A 17,123-nucleotide genomic window follows, 5' to 3' on the forward strand; every position below is an offset into this window, starting at 1 on the left:
TAATTGATCTGTATTCTTTGGAATGAGAACATTAAAAAAAAAAAACGCATTTATTGAGTTGGTACTAAATACCAGATTCTTTTCAAAGTGCTCGGGACTGATCAGGGAAACAAGACAAAGACCCCTGTCTTTGTGGAGCTCACGCTCTGGTAGCAGGAGATAGACAATAAACAAGGACATGATAATTAAGTAAATAAGCAGAGTTATAGAAGCTGATTAGTGCCAGTTGACAAACAGGAAAACAAAGAGGCAGTGGGGAGAGTCTGAATTGTGGGAGCGGGCATGATGGCTGGTTGCAATATATTTTTTTTAGGTATTATTTATTCATTTTAGAGAGAGGGGTCAGAGAGAGAGAAGGGGGGGAGGAGCAGAAAGCATCACTCCCATATGTGCCTTGACCAGGCAAGCCCAGGGTTTCAGACCGGCAACCTCAGCGTTCCAGGTCGACACCTTACCCACTGCGCCACCACAGGTCAGGCTGGTTGTGGTATTGAATAGAGTGGTCCTATAGCCTCGTTGAACAGGTGGCATTTGAGAAAGGCTTCAAGGAGGTAAGAGGTGAGCCATGCGGATAACTGGGGAAGAGCAATCCAGGCAGCAGGAACCAGCTGTGCAAAGGCTATGAGGTGGGTGGGACCGTCCAACCTTGATCAAGGAGCAACAAGGAGGCCAGTGAACAGGAAGCTGAGTGAGTGAGAGAGAAAATGGTAACGGGGGGGGGGGGTAGGTCATGTAGGACCTTGTCCCTCATTTCTCTTCTGACGCTTTTTTACTAAGTCACTGTACACAGTAGTTTCTGCAAAAGAAGACCACATGTTGATAAGCCTGCAGAGGGTAAGGCCAATGAGGTGTCCAAATGCAGAATTCAAAGAGAGTCATTCTCAGGGGTCAGCTTTGCATTTCCCTGACACTGAGAGTAAGCACCGCCATAAATCTGCACGGGAGGTGCCTCGCTCGCCTCATCCTGATCCTGTCCTGACATAGAGAATTCCTGCTCTGTGTGTTTGTCCAGGAAACAGACTGGCATCACTACACCGCACACTTGTCCTTGCCCATCAACAGTACCACCACCCACATCTCTGCGAGAATGATCGGTCCCGCAAACGCACATCAGTAGAAAGCAAGGTCGGACAGGCCAACGTGAAGGGGGATGGGTGTGCTGTTCTCTTTGGCCACCACACAGCCTGACTCCAGCAGGGATGGAGAGGAAGCAGTGTTCTGGACTAGATTTAGTATTTTCGTCTCTAAATCTGTCAGCAAGTATTTGGATGTGGTGGAGAAATTGTGCATCTGGAGCTCGGGAATAGATATTCAATCAGCCCGTGGCTCTGGGATCAACAGGTGAGATCGAAGAACCACTTGTACGGTCGAGCATATGGAGGGGGGGGGTCACTCTAGGCTGACTCGGCAGCAGCGGCCAAAAAAGTCAATGTGCCACATAAAATAAATATACCTTTGAAGAAACTCAAAGAACTTGAGGCGTATAAATTCTTAAGGAAATAGAATTTCCTTAATATAAAAAAAAGTGAACTCACATGAGGGGACAGTATGCCAGGGGGCAGGGGACCCGTCCTCACAGTGGGTCAGTGCACAAGGTCATCAGTCCCTGAGCTCAGTAAGGGTTCCATCAAGATCATCTCGAGCCATCTACAGACAGGTGAGCCCCAAACGGCCTCACCCCACAGCAAGGTCACCTGTCCTCCACCTTTTCTTAGAGTCCAACCAGCTTAGGATCGATATCTTAGATGTCTGACAAAGGACAATGGCAGGGGAGGGGAGGGTGGGCAACTATGAAAAATAAAAATAAAAAAAGGGCATTGATTTTCCATTAAAGAAACTGCAAGCCCTTCAGCATGCTCAATTTCAGAAGCAGATACAAGTTTTGAAGACTTTGATCAGAATTCAAATCAACCTCATATTAAACTTTGTTGTAAAAATATAGTGAAAGGTGCTATTTTTCTCTAATTATTGTATTGTAGCTTGAGTTTAAGAAATTATGAAAATTCAGATTTCCTAGAGACGCACACTAGACACATATTAAGGCGCTAGCGATGTTAGTTCCGAACACATCTTTATTGCTGTCAGACTTAGTATCTTTGATCAGGACATCTGTTTGCCTCAGCCGAAACCTGGCTGTTCCTAAAAATCTTTTATCTTTATTGTTGCTCTCTCAAGTGATAGCTGTTTCTTTTATCACATTAATAGTGCCCCAGGCCTAAAAGCCTGAGACTGGCAATTTGTTGCAACTAATGTTACTTCTGAAATATCTCCTCTCAATATTATTTTAAAATAAAACTCAGTGTTCATGAAGCCGTCACACTAGTTGGAGCACCTCCCCACACCCGCCATCTACCGAGCTCCCTTCACTCAGCAGAGACTTCAGCAAGCAGCTTACTCTCGTCTTCATCCAAAGCTTTGTCACCAATCTCAGTGACATTAACATCTAATTCATCCAATACATTTTTTTTTTTACAGGGACAGAGACAGAGTCGGAGAGAGGGATAGACAGCGACAGACAGACAGAAATGGAGAGAGATGAGAAGCATCAATCATCAGTTTTTCCTTGTGACACTTTAGTTGTTCATTGATTGCTTTCTCATATGTGCCTTGACCATGGGCCTTCAGCAGACAGAGTAACCCCTTGCTCGAGCCAGTGACCTTGGGTCCAAGCTAGGCAGTTTTTGCTCAAACCAGATGAGCCCGCGCTCAAGCTGGCGACCTCAGGGTCTTGAATCTGGGTCCTCGGCATCCCAGTCTGACTCTCTATCCACTGCGCCACCGCCTGGTCAGGCTCATTCATCCAATATTTTGGCCTGTCAGCACCCTCAACTTCCCGTTTTCTATGGCCCTGTCCCTACTCTACCTTAGTTACTCAAATACTTGGGTTCCATGTTTTGGTTGCTTAGAGCAGGAATGAGTGACCTGGAGTCAGTTCTGCCCTCAGAACCAGGCAACCAGGTAATGGGGCTTCACACCATGAGAACTGTGCTCTAGACGTTGTCCTCTGACCTTTTTCAGCTAATTCCCTTCCAGGGAGGTGAGAAACCTGAGTCAGCCCAGAAAATATGGAAAGCCCACGTATCTCCTTCCTAGGTCACTATCTAGGTACCAAGGACCCCAGAGAGCCCCGCCCAAATGGCCCTAAGTTCCTGAGGATGGCTCCTTGTCGGGATAGGAAAAAACTTGGATATTTGGGCTCAGATGTCCCAGTAACGCATGTGGGCTCTGTCTGGTGTAGGTGGAGCCTAAGTGGAAAGAGAAGGGAGGTGACCATTCCTGGCTTATAGGAATGGCTGATGCTTCTTATAAAGTACAGCTTTATTCCAGCCTCCTAGATCAGATTTAAGATATCCCAACATGAGGTTATTTCAGCTTCCTGACAGCATTCAATCCATAGAGAAAAACCTGCCTTCTTGAACTTTCCTCCCCGCAAATCACCTAATGCATGCCCAAGCCCTATAAGTTTTCTTTAACACTCTGAGATAGCCCAGTTCCCCCAATATGCATGCCCCCTAGGTGCACAACCCATAGACCTGCCTGCCTTTGACTCCCCGTGTGCCCCTAGGTATAAATGAGCCAAAGGCCACATAGAAGAGTCCATATTCCATTGCAGCATCACAGAATGAAATATTGTATGATAACTAAGAGTAGTCATTCACCTCATCATCATCTAGAAAGCAAATGAGCTAGAGAGATACATACAATAATATTGATCAATCTTCCAATGATGGAGAGTGAAAAAATCAAGAAACAAAATAATGCATCCTAGAGTATGAGTCCATTTGTATCAAGTTAAAAACTGGTGAAACCACACTGTTTACGGTTGTACATAAACTAGCGCAACTGTAAAGAAAAGGAAAGGCATGATCCCTGCAGTGGTCAGGACGGGGGGCCTCTCGAGGGGTGAGGAGGGCATTCTGATTGAAATGGGTGCACAGGTGTTTCTGGGGTGCAGCAAGTCCCTATTTCTTCACTTAAGTGGCAGATACATGGGTATACACTGTATATCCATTCATTAAACTGTTCAAATAAGTTGTATGCACTTTTTTACATTTAAGTGCAAGAAAAAAAAAAAAAGAATAAGATGGCTAAATAGACAGATAACTTGGCATTTCCTTTCCTAAGACAGTTTGTTTAAATTTGGTTTCTAACAACCAATTCACCTGACACCAGCTACCCATGAAAAAACTGCTAAACTTCAGCCTGTGAAATAGCAAAGATGAGTCAATGGCCTGTGGACTTCATTGTGACTCCTGGGACCTTGTACCTTACGGGGCTTTTCCTTGCCAGCTGCCAGTCTTAGCAATGTTCAATCACACTACCTACCTTGAAGGATATTTCGGTTGTCATGGTGAACCCGTGGGTGATGACCGGTTCCTCTTCTGCCGTCCGCCCCTTCCAGCAGTCCAGCTCCACACAGCGACAGCCGGACAGGAGCACTTGACGATACATCTCAACGGAGGAGTTTCCAGCCAGCTGACCAGCTGTAAAACACCAGCAAAATAAGCCACAGAGTCCCATGGAGCAAGGAAGAGGTGGTGGCTTCCCAGGAAAGCTCGTCAATGATGGGAAAACAAAGTGGTTAAGACATTGAGGAGTTTGTCTCAGCCTTTTTTTCTGCCTCTACATACCAGAAGGCAGTGGGATAATTTCAAGTGCAGTTGCGACTCCGTAGCCATGGTTTTAGGGAGAAGAGAATATAAGAAAGCAAGCATTGGAACAATAACAATAACTTCATCCAAATTAAAAACCTTTGTGACCAGAACTGAAATACTCCTGTGAAGTGATCAGAATTGTAATGACCAAGGCAGCTGAACCGTCCTGGCAGGAACGGAAGCCAAACTATTCCTGTGTCACTTAAGAATTCAATGGAAGGCACTTATTTCTTGATAAATTATTTTTTAAGATTAATAATAAATAACTCTCAGGACAAGCCTACCATCAACACACAAATGGAAGTCTTTGGTTTTCCACATTAAAGATTGTCTCTGATTTAGACTCTCCAAACCTCCATCATCTTTTCAAATAGTAAGTTTAACGATGACACATTGATGAAAAGTGTCAAAATGACTTTGAAATGGACAATATCTGCCTGGTGGAGACAGGGAACAAAGAAGACAGATGTCAGGACACCCAATCATCACATAACAAGGATGGTATTCTTGAGTTCTTTAGAGTCCTAGGAAATTCACTGAAAGGGTGATTAAGTAAGTAGGTTTGCATAATCACTTTACTGGAAAAATAGGGCATTTTAAACACACAATTCTGTTTGCACAGAATTGTTGACCAAGTAATCTAAAGAGTTCTTGATGCTAGATAATCAATTGGCTGTTTATAATCTCCTCAAAGTATGTTGTAATAAAGGCCTTTGCTGCAGAGGAAAAGGGAATCGTGAGAGTAAAGTAGACAGGACTGTCATTTACATGTTATTCTTAAAATTGGGGGGGGGTATTTTGGAACAAATGTTCAAGGAACGTTTGTTGGATTTATTTGCAATTATTTTTGTCACTCAAAGAATAAATAGAAGGAGTTTAATATACCTTTAAAATGTTGATCAGTTAATGTTTTGAAATCCATGGCAAGGCAATGAGATTGTGTTTGTCAGAGGCAAAAGAATCTTAAAAAAATACTGACAAGTGGGAGGTGTGTGGGTGTGTGTTGAGTTTATTGTCCAACACCTAAGTCCAAACAAAATCCCTCTAAAGCAAACTTGTTCATTTTTACAAGGAATAATCTTTTTAGAAATTGAAGCCTCCCAACAAAATCATATTTTGAGAAAACTCACATATTCATTTTGAAGAGGTTTTTTTCCCAACTATGTGTATTCATATTCTTCATTATTCTCTCCTTTTCTGCCGAAAGCCTCAAAGCTGGTTTATTTTTCTTTCTGGAAGTACCTGACTCCTCATTATTATATCCCATGCCTCTCATTCTATTTCCATTTGATTAAATCCAATAAATATATCTCCTGGGGCTCGGGGAGTGCCAAGGGTTGGGATTAATAACATTTCATGAGTCACTCAAGTCTTGTTATTTCTGAAACTAGTATCTGACATCATCTCTGCCTGGCTGAGAACGCCCCCTGGAGTACATTCCGAGCCCATGATGAAATCTGGGAGCTGGAGCCCCATCTCAGATTAATCCCTGGTAGTGCCCCAAGTCATAGCTCTGCAGCTTCTCACTTGACTGCATTCATTTTAGGAGTCTGGCTACATTCACTTGAGCTTTGTCTCAGATTACCCAAGGCATTCATGGATGGAAGAGACCAGAAAAGTGAAAATAACAATCCCTTCTATTACCACAAGCTCTGAGGAATTTCTCATCTTGCAGAGGGAGGATGATTAATTGCCTATACTTACATTTAACATTATCTACAAGCAGTCCCCAGAGTACAAACCAGATAGATTCTGTAGGTTTGAAAATGTTTAAGTGTTTATATGCACAAAAATAAGGTAAAAAGAAATACTATGTTAATACAAACATCTGTCTGAGTTGCATTTAATAGGTAAGTAAGTGTACCTATTCCAACTTATATACAAAGTCAACTTAAGAATAAACCTGCAGAACTATCCATTCATAACCTGGGAACTGCCTGTATTTCTTTTTACCTATCTCCAGTGTAAGAAAATTTCAGAATATGATGCATCTGTTAATTAAGTGAGCTTCTTTAATAAACATTGCCTCTTTAAATACGTGGAAACAGGGACTATTTCTCTTTGCTTTCTATGCAGTGAGAGCCATTCAGGTCACATATATGATATAATCTCATAACTACACTTGAGAGAACTGTCCAAAATACAGAGGAGGTCTTATTGTTCACCTTGACTGTCTCTAGGGGCATGGGTTTGATCTGATATTTTCTCTAGTATCTTCCTGCTACCTTAGAAAGACCACGACACTCTCTGGAACATAGATCCAACTGCCCTGAGATGGTTTAGGTAGGAACGTGGGACAGCAGCTTTAACCATATACCTTACTAATGACCAAAGTCTGTGCATTTTCCCAAATACATTTTCTGTAGGAGAAAAAATACTAGGGATAAAAAATGACATGGGACATACTCTTCACCTTCACCATGTAGATGGAGGCAGGTACTTACCAGGATGTTTAAACTCACCGCAGTCTTACACTTCGGGCTGCCTTTTTTTTTTCTCTTCTTCCTCTCTCTCTTTGCCAATAGAATTTCCTATTTGGGTTCTAATATGCCTCAGGTTCCCACCCCTAGCTCTGGGGCAATTCTTAATTATTTTCAGCCAGGCTCAGTATTTCTATGGCCCCTCTTAGTGATTCATGTGGGCACTGCTGTCTGGTGAAGCTCCAGGCTCTAATAAAATAGTAAGGAAAGCCTAGTAGGTGAGGTTGAGGGCACCTCAGTCTTACAAAGGTTCACAAGACAAGGTCTTTCCTTGTGCCACGTGTGGACCTTATTTCCAAGGGAGGCGATGTTCAGGGTGCACCACCATCTTGAAATCATAAAGGAGCAAAAAGATGGAAAGCATCTGGGCCTCCCATGACATAATAAACTCCGGATGTAATAAATGGCCAACCACCCTGCTTCTGGACTTCTTACTATGAGGTTCCATAATATTATAACCATTAAGTAATAGTATCCTAAATAAGTCAGTAGGGAAAGACAAACACCATATGGAATCTAAAGAACAAAAAACAACTGAATAATCAAAACAGACACAGACTCATAGATACAGGGGACAAACAGAGAATAACCAGAGGGGAGGGGGAGAGGAGGGGAGGAGAGAAGAAGGGGAGGAGGGGAGGAGGGGAGGAAGGGAGGAGGGGAGGGAGGGAGGAGGGGAGGGAGGGAGGAGGGGAGGAGGGGAGGAGGGGAAGAGGGGAGGAGGGGAGGAGGGGAGGAGGGGAGGAGGGATGGGCGGAAAAGGTGAAGGGACTGAGATGTACAGATTGGTGCAGTGATGTAAAGTACACCAAAGGGAATATAATCAATACCATTGTAAAAATGGTGTATGATGCCAGGTGGATACTGGAAACATCAGGGGGGAATACTTTATAAAGTTTATGACTGTCTAACCACTAACTATGCTGTACACCTGAAACTAATACAAAATAATGTTGACTGCAAACTACAATTAAAAAGAAATAATTGTATCCCATTACAACAAAACACACCCTGGCTGTTTAAACATATCTTCATTTAACAAACAAAGAAACAAAGGCTATGTAATGTACTCAGTTCATCTTCTTTCCACTCTGCCACCCAACCTCCATAGGTTTGTGTGTGCTTTAAACCAAAAATAAGTTATAAAGGGTTGCATATGTTGAGGGCTCAGGGAGGTGGAGACATGTGACATGAGGGAGTGACATGTGGTCTGGGCTGGCAGTGGAAAACAGACAAGGGTGACACTATGCCTTGGATTATTTCTAGAACTCTTCTGCAGCCAAGAACATACATGTGAGAGAAGAGTTCAATAATTATTTGATACATTCAATCAGATAATGTAGTCCATAAGAGGAATAACTAAAACCTAACGTTATGTTTTCCTTTTTAGGTTGAATAAGGATGTTAATAACTCAGTTAGACCATTTTGCCTGGCTGGTGTATATAGAGCCATTATTTCCCAAAAGGTTTGGAATATGGGAAGATTTACAAAGAGCTGAGAAACTCCAGGCTGAAAGGAGTGCATGCTGTTCTATTCAGAGAGAATTTTGTTTTGAATCATAAGGGTAGACTTCTCAAGGAAAAATAATAATTTCAAACATAATCACTACTTGATGTACTGCCAAAACTATCCAAACCCGAGAAAATGACCATCATAATTAAAAATCAACTCATTGTGTGCAAATATTTCTCTCAATCATCCGATTTGATTTTCCTCCTGGGTGTCTTGATAGTTAACAAAGGGGCAATAATGAGTAGAGAAATAGATATAAAAATAATAATGCATTGCTAAATTGATTGGTTTTCATACTGTAGATTTAATTTTTACAGTCCATTTCGATGCACAAAAGACAACATTCTAAATATAAAAATTCTCCTTGTTTGAATCTAGACTGTCATTTCTCAGGAATACCAGTTCCTAAAATGCTCTAAGAGAGTAAGTAGGGTGATGATAGGGGGAGGAGGGCTGGTCATTACCTTAATGATTGGAGTCTGTAAGCCTTTATTCCTATATTAAAAACATACTGCAGGAGGTGCCTATCTTGTTTGTACCTAGCATTTTAAAAATTTATTTAAATTGAAAAACTTTCCTTATACCACCAAACACCCTTTATATAAAATAATGTTTCTATGGAAAAAGTTTCCACTTGTTCTGGAAATGACTGTAAAGTACAGGGTGTGGCAAAAATAGGTTTACACTTGTGAGTGTACAAAACATAGAGTTTATTCTTGTATTATTATTTAGTAATAATTGTATTAGTTTCCACATGGACAACTGTAAACCCATCCTGTATAAAAATCTAATTCATTTTCTTAGTATCAATTTTAACATTTGATTGGATCCTATGTATTTAGTTATACATACACTAGTTATATTTTTATTTTATAACATTCTTAATTGACCTTGGGAAGTTTAAATTTCTGTATCATTGATGTTATATTTACCCATAGACTCCTGAGAGATATGAGTTCTACATTAGATTTTTCTATAATTAAAACAAAGATACTAACAATATTGTATAAAGTAAAACCAAATTTTATCTTTAAGTCAGAAGAGGATTTTAGGCATAGCTTTAAAGAGTCTATATTAGAATTTATATGTGATTTTTTGGCTAATTTTATGGACTTCTTTTTAATTCCCCTGCAGGAAAAGAAAAGACATTAATATTCAGAAAAGGTAATATTGTTAGAATATGATTTTTATACTGAAAACTTTGGTATAGTAACACAAATCTCAGCCTGACAAGGCAGTGGTGCAGTGGATAGAGCATCGAACTATGATGCTATGATGCAGAAGACCCAGGTTTGAAACCCTAAGATCTCCAGCTGGAGCATGGGCTCATTTGACTTGAGCGTGGGCTTACCAGCTTGAGCGCAGGGTCACCACTGGCTTAAGTGTAGGATCATAGACATGAGTCCAAAGGTTGCTGGCTTGAAGCCCAAGGTCACTGGCTTGAGCAAGGGGTCACTTGCTCTGCTATAACCCCCTAGTCAAGGCACATATGAGAAAGCAATCAATGAACAACTAAGGTGCTGCAACAAAGAATTGATGCTTCTCATCTCTCTCCCTTCCTGTCTGTCCCCATCTATCTGTCTTTCTGTCTCTCTGTCTCTATCACTAAATAAATAAAAAATAAATAACAATAGCTCAGAAAAGTGAGCAAGATAAGTTTTTTAAAAACCCTAAAGAGCAGAACATCATTTAATATTGGTAACATAGTTTTTAAAAATGAATAATGAATATTTGAAAATATGTAAATTATAATACTAATAGAAAATAATTGAGAGAATTGGTTTACTTGTTCAGAAATCATGTATATGAATCAGATGGTGGTGACAAAAAGCACTATACAGAAATTTGGAGATAGCTATTTGAATTCTTCATCAAAAAAAAGAGTGTACTTATTCCTAAATTGTAAGTTCTTCCTTTTGAGAGCTATTGGTCATTAATATGTTAAGACCCTAAATAAACTAACTAATGGTGCCGAATTCTGTACCACATTTGTGCTTCCCAAGCTAGTCAGAGGAAGGGCAAATCAATGATTCTGGGATAAATTAATTGGACTGAAAATCTTTAGTGAAATGCAGTTTTAAAAAAAAACAGTAAAAATTGAACAGGATTCTGTAGTTGGTTTGCATTAATCTTGAACAATTTTTTTAGAACTATTATTGTGTTGTTGGCAAAGCAAATGAATAATTATGAATAATTTGTTAGGCATGAAGATTGATAAAGGAAGCATAGCTATAGAATCAAGAATTTAAATTGGGAGTTAAGAGTGGAATTACTTTTGTGCACTGTGCCTTAACATGAAAAATATATATTTAGTATCTTGTTTTGTTCAAAGAAAAGATCTCGGAACAACATTCCATAGGGCAAAGCAAGGTCCATATTGCTGTTACTCATACAGTTTCTTTCCCACTGAAAGGAGCCAGGAATTATTAGGGAAAGTCTGAGTCCATGTGTTTTGCAGAAATGAACAAGGTGAACCTGTAAAACCTTTATGTGCCAGAAAGCAAAGACATTTTCAAAGATCAATGGTTGATGCCAAAAGGACATAGAAGTCCACCTAAAAAATGTTACCACCAAGTAAAGCTGAGGCAATTTGAACATTGTAAGGGGAATAGTGGCTTTGAGCAAACAAACATAAAATCTGAAAACCATAGGTTCATAGTGATAAATAGAAGGGGAAAATTAATGTCCTTTGAAAGAAGGTGTATAGAGTGTATATCCAGGCAGCCTTGTTATTCAATTATTTTGTTATCATTGCCTTATTTATTATTTATGACAGGTAATAGGAAAAGTATATTAAGTACATCAATTGAAAGTATTTTGGGACTTGAAAGGACTATTGGTAAAATTATTGCATACTGTGACCTCCAGGTAAATGAAACCAAGTACAGTGTCCAAAATTTAACTAGACATACATTGAAGTATATATTTTTAGGAATCCTTATTGTCCTGAGTATATGAAAAAGGCAAGATTCCATTATGTACCAAGATCTTTGAAGTTATATTTCTTAGGTTTTTATCAAGTCAAAGTTCTATACCCTTAACTTGAGGTTTTATAGACCTCTCCCCCTCATATTACATCTTTAATTTTAATGTCCTTGTGAGATTTAACATTCTCTTTAGTCGTGAGTGTAGGTCACAAATCACACTAGGATAAATAGGACCTGTGACTTTGTCATGAGTAGAAATCACAGATGTTTTCATATCAGTCTTCTCATTGCAAACATCACAACATTATTTATACTAATTTTAATTGTGTTAATAAAAATGTATATTATTTTACTACATATTTGATAAAAATATTTCAATAAAATTTATTTCCTTTTTACTCCTGTGTACTTTATTTTATATAGCGAACACTGGAAGGGTTCAGAGGCTTTACCAGACTGCAAAATACGTCAGTGGTACCCAAAAGGTTAAGAATGCCTGAGAAGGGTAAAAAAAAACAACCTTTATAAAGGCTTATAACCTTGAGTGGGAGCTGCAGAATTTTTTGAAGTATGCCTAGGAAACCGAATCCAAGGAACTGAGTTAAGTGGACACTCTCATCTTAAAGTTAGTGCTTTTAAAACAAAGCTAAAAGTATTCCGACACTTCTTTGATCCAGAGCCCTGGTTTACATCCCTTTCCTTTGACTCTGGGCAGATTTGTGGCTATTTGGACAAATAAATAAGCGACAGGCAGAACTTCAGAGGGTAAAGGCAAAAGGCAATTGATGTATCTCCTTGTTCTTGGGACAGTTGTTCTGGCAGCTGTGAGCCTTCAGATAAGAAGTACATCTACCTGGGGCTGCAATGCTATGAGGAAGCCACATGGCGAGGCCTCCTGTTGGCAATCAAGTCAGCAGTCCTACCTGAGCCCAGCTATTGCATTGGCCCAGCCCAAGTGCCAGACATGTTGGTGGAGAAGCCTCCAGGTGATTCCAGCACCTGAGGTGTTTGTGTTTGTGTTACTGTGAGCCATTCACTTCCACGCTGAGGCCAAAAGCACCAGGGAACAGAGACAAGCCATCCCCCTTGCCTAAAATTCTGACATGCAAACCATGTATCCAAAAAAAAAAAAAAAAAAAAAAAAGAGAGAGAGAGAAAGAAAAGAAAAAAATGGTAGCTGTTTTATGCTACTGAGTTTTGGAGTGTTTTGTTAATGCAGCAAGAGATGACTAGACCAGGGTTGGGATGAGTCAAACATGAATCTAGTTAAGTTTTATGGCAGGAATTTCTCTTAGGAATAATGTCAATTGAGACAAAGTAGATCACAAGTAAATTGAGGGCCAACCAGATTTTCCTGAAGATCATGTAAGTTGCAGTTTCAATGACTAGATAGAACTCAGACTATATGACTGAGTAGATGGTCTCAGGTTATACAGAATCACCCTGAGATAGTCCATTCTGGTTGTCTGGAGGCTACATTGCTCTCTGTCATTTCTATTCTAAACTATTTTCCATGGAATGTGTGAAACCAGGCCAATACTCAACTTGATACCAACACAAATTGCATTAGAGCCAGGAGAAATAGGGCTCTTTAAGGAATTCAGAAGAAAAAACTGCTTAAGGTGCCAAATGGCTGAACCCTTTGAGACTATCTTGGACATGACTATGAATATCCACTGACAAGGGATTGCCCTTGTCATTACAGACATAGGATTGCTGGCTCACCCCGCCATGCAAATTGCACACCCCTGTGTAATGGGCCATGAGCACATCAAAAGCTTTCCTATGGCATGGTGAACACTTACAACTCCCAGATACTAAATGAGAGCCCAGAGTTATATTGTGCTGTGGTTTTCAGGTCTCTCTATCTTATATTCATTTGGATAATGAATTGAGTGAAGCAAGAGACTGACATGGTTTATAAAGCTTTCTTTTTTTTTTATTAACCAGTAGAATTTTTTAAAATTCTTTTCAATGCCTGTGATTAGACGTCTGCCATGCAGAAAGTATTCAGAAAACATATTTTGATAATAAAAACATTTCGGCTTATTCAAACCTCTATTTATTAAAAACTTGAATTTTAAGCTATGTTAAGATATATAAATATATCTGATATGTATGCCTATATATGTCTTAATATTTTTCAATTTAATGATCTACTAAAAACTATAGCAATACTCAACTTAGGATCAAATTAGGAAACACTTGTTTTTTTCCTCCTTCTTTATAATATTTACAAAAAATATAGGTTGTCATTTACAGGTCAATTTTTTATACATCTCAAACCCTGTTCCATCTTAAGCAAATTGGTAATTGGCTTTGTGCTGAAGTCATTAAGCCCTTCAGATTTTTTTTTTTTCTTTTTGTATTTTTCTGAAGCTGGAAACGGGGAGAGACAGTCAGACAGACTCCCGCATGTGCCCGACCGGGATCCACCCGGCACGCCCACCAGGGGCGATGCTCTGCCCACCAGGGGGCGATGCTCTGCCCCTCCGGGGTGTGGCTCTGCTGTGACCAGAGCCACTCTAGCGCCTGGGTCAGAGGCCAAGGAGCCATCCCCAGTGCCCGGGCCATCTTTGCTCCAATGGAGCCTTGTAAGCCCTTCAGAATTTTTCTGCAGATAAAATAAGTCCAGAGAACTAAGTAAGACGCCAATGGCTTAAAGGACACTGAAGAAGGAGTTCAGTTACACAGAAATTCCATTGGCATGAGGACAGCAGACACGGACACCTTTTAGGGAGTAACTTGTAAATTTAGATAGAGAACTGTGTGAAGAAATGACAGTGTTTCACAAACACGAGGATGTGACTGCTTATGTCTGGAGCCTCTGGTCATGAGCCCCAGTTCTCAGGGGCATGTCACCCGAAACAAAAGAGAGTATACCTTTACTGAGAAGCAACGAAAGGAGAGGTTGGTGGAATGAGGTGAGACTGGCAAAAGTAACCGTCAAAGAATTAGAAATCCGTACCTGTGAGGTAGGTGTTGTGCGAGGAATTAATGAAATAGTGAGAGAGGGGCTGAGACATATCTTCATTCAAATCCAGTTTCTCAGGTGAAACGACGCCATTTTCTTCTCCATTCAGATAGCGCATAAATCCATCCACGGAGATCTGTCCTGGAGAAGTGGGGAGTTAGGAAGAGTGTAAATGTCTTTTTTTGTGTGTGTGACAGACAGAGAGAGACAGAGAGAGGAATAGATAGGGACAGACAGGAACGGAGAGAGATGAGAAGCATAAATCAGTTTTTCGTTGCGACACCTTAGTTGTTCATTGATTGCTTTCTCATATGTGCCTTGACCAGGGGGCTACAGCAGAGCAAGTGACCCCTTGCTCAAGCCAGTGACCTTGGGCTTCAAGCTGGTGAGCCAGGGTTCAAGACAGCAACCTTGGGGTTTCGAACCTGGGTCCTTGCATCCCAATCCAACACTCTGTGCACTGTGCCATCGCTTGGTCAGGCTTCTTTTTATGGGTTGCTGGTATCATGTGGTTTTAATTATTTTTCCCCCAGAAAACTCTGCTGTTATCCAAAGTAGAATACAGTAGCCAGAATTGCACTTTAATATAGATAAACAGTAGTCTAGAATTATTCTATGTCAGTGCCATTACCTCCAAGTGCCACAGACGATAGAGAAAAATATGGTAACTTGAAACTTACCGCCTTTTAGAGGGTTTAAATACCGAAACACCAACCTTCTGTTTTTAAATATAAGAATGGTTATTAACTTCATGGATGGACACAAAAGTTATTAGCACTTATCTCTGGATAACAGAATTAGGGGTAATTTTCCAAATTGCCCATTACAAATATATGTTACTTATATAATCAAAAAAGATAATTTGCAAGTGGTTTTATTATTTAAAATGAAGTGAAAATGTTTTTCAGGAAATGATTTTTTTCTTTAAAGAGCCTATGAAGATGACCACAAATGAGTCTCTCCTAGGAAAAAATATTAAAGACTGATTAAAAAAGAAAGGAGGCCTTTAACTTTCTTACTTCAATTCCTCCTTTGATGCACAGACATTATTAGGTAAGGTTCCTAGCACTCAGACCCTACCCTGGGTTATTTCAATATAGAAATTAAGATAGAGGGATAAAGTATTTATTTCGAGTGTTGTCAAATGTCAGCATAACAAGGCGCTTTCTCTAGCCCTCCCTGACCATCCTGTACAAATAGCAGTCCCTCCTTCCTGCTGGAGCTTTTTTTAATTTTTCCATTGATTTGAGAGAGAAAAAGAGAGAGAGATAGAGAGAGAGAAAGAAGGGAGAGAAAGAGAAAAGCATCAACTTGCTGTTTCACTATGTCATTTCATTTAGTTGTGTGTGCTTGTTGATTGCTTCTCACAGGTGCCCTGCCCAGTGAGGGGGGTGGTAAACCTCCACAGCCTCTGGCATACCATGTTTATACTTTATCCACTGAGCCACTCAGCCAGGGCCTTGTTGGTACTCTTATCACACTCTACTTAATATTTCTCCATTAGTCGTTTTATATATTTACTGGTTTGTTACTTTTGGAGTCCTTCTACAGGACTGGAAGTTTCATGAAGAAAGAGTGTTATTCTGGGTTTCCCTTGAATCACACACCAAGACCAGAATTTGGTTATTAGTTTATTTAACAGGTGTTTCCTTGGAAACACTGGTGAGGACGAGGGAAGGCCGTCAAGAATGGGGAATTATCGAGCAAATCGCCACTGTAGGCAACTGAAACTGAATCTCATTGGGGAGCCACTAAGAGATGGAGTAGAACCTGTACTTACAGGTTGTCTCCACTAAGGGGACAGGAAGTTGGAATATTTAGACACCAAGTTCCATTAATCACTGGTCAACTGCTTCCGGGGGCATGAATGTCCCAGTAAGTACTTTTGGCCACCACACATTTGGGAAGAGAGGGCTCGAGGAGCCAAAGAAAACCTCCAGCAAAGAGATGCAGACACTCAGTGGGAAGTCCAGCCAATGGAAAGGGCTTTTGTCAGGTAATTCCTGATCTGCAGAACACAAAACAATGCCTGGCACCTCAGTGCTCAATAACTATTAGTTAAAAGAATGACTATTGGGTTCCACAAATATTAACCTCTATGTATTAATACATATCATGAGTGGTTTTGTGCATTGTCTTGGCACCTAAATCCCTGAATTCAATTTGTATCACAGAGAACTAAACATGGTAATTCTGAGTTCAGCTGTAAATGATACTTCAGAGGAAGGATTAAAACAAAAACATCAAAGAAATGCAAAGACAGCCTACAGAGCAGAGGCAAGGGCAGGCATGGTCTGGCTTTGATTGATGGTCTGTGATGGTCAACAAGTATGCGTAAGAATCAAGGGAGGGTAGGGAGATCTAAGTCCCAAGCAAGAGTCCTGGAGAGAATGCAAGTTTTATCTTTACCCCCTCGTCCCACATAGCAGAAGCGCTAATAAAACAGCATTACATGTCTAAAGCCGTCAAAACTGACCCGGAGAAAGAGGCTAAGATAATTCAGAATAGGACGAATCAATCCTTAAACAATAGAAGAGACGATTGTACTTCATACCATTGCAGAAGGCAAGGAAA

The 17,123-nt window shown here is 40.3% G+C and overlaps 1 protein-coding gene across 2 annotated transcripts in view; it reads right to left on the reverse strand.

Annotated features, from left to right (window-relative positions):
* The window catches only part of PLCB1 (phospholipase C beta 1), a 688,569-nt gene that overhangs the window by 172,702 nt on the left and 498,744 nt on the right, over positions 1-17,123 (reverse strand). For both annotated transcript variants that reach the window (XM_066234441.1, XM_066234442.1), the window contains exons 10-11: positions 14,544-14,690; positions 4,327-4,484 (exon numbers count right to left, since the gene is read on the reverse strand). In XM_066234441.1, coding sequence (XP_066090538.1) covers positions 4,327-4,484; positions 14,544-14,690 — 305 coding nt within the window. The remainder of the gene's footprint in view (positions 1-4,326; positions 4,485-14,543; positions 14,691-17,123) is intronic.

This window comes from Saccopteryx bilineata, chromosome 6, assembly GCF_036850765.1.
Source record: "Saccopteryx bilineata isolate mSacBil1 chromosome 6, mSacBil1_pri_phased_curated, whole genome shotgun sequence".
Lineage (NCBI taxonomy): Eukaryota > Metazoa > Chordata > Mammalia > Chiroptera > Emballonuridae > Saccopteryx > Saccopteryx bilineata.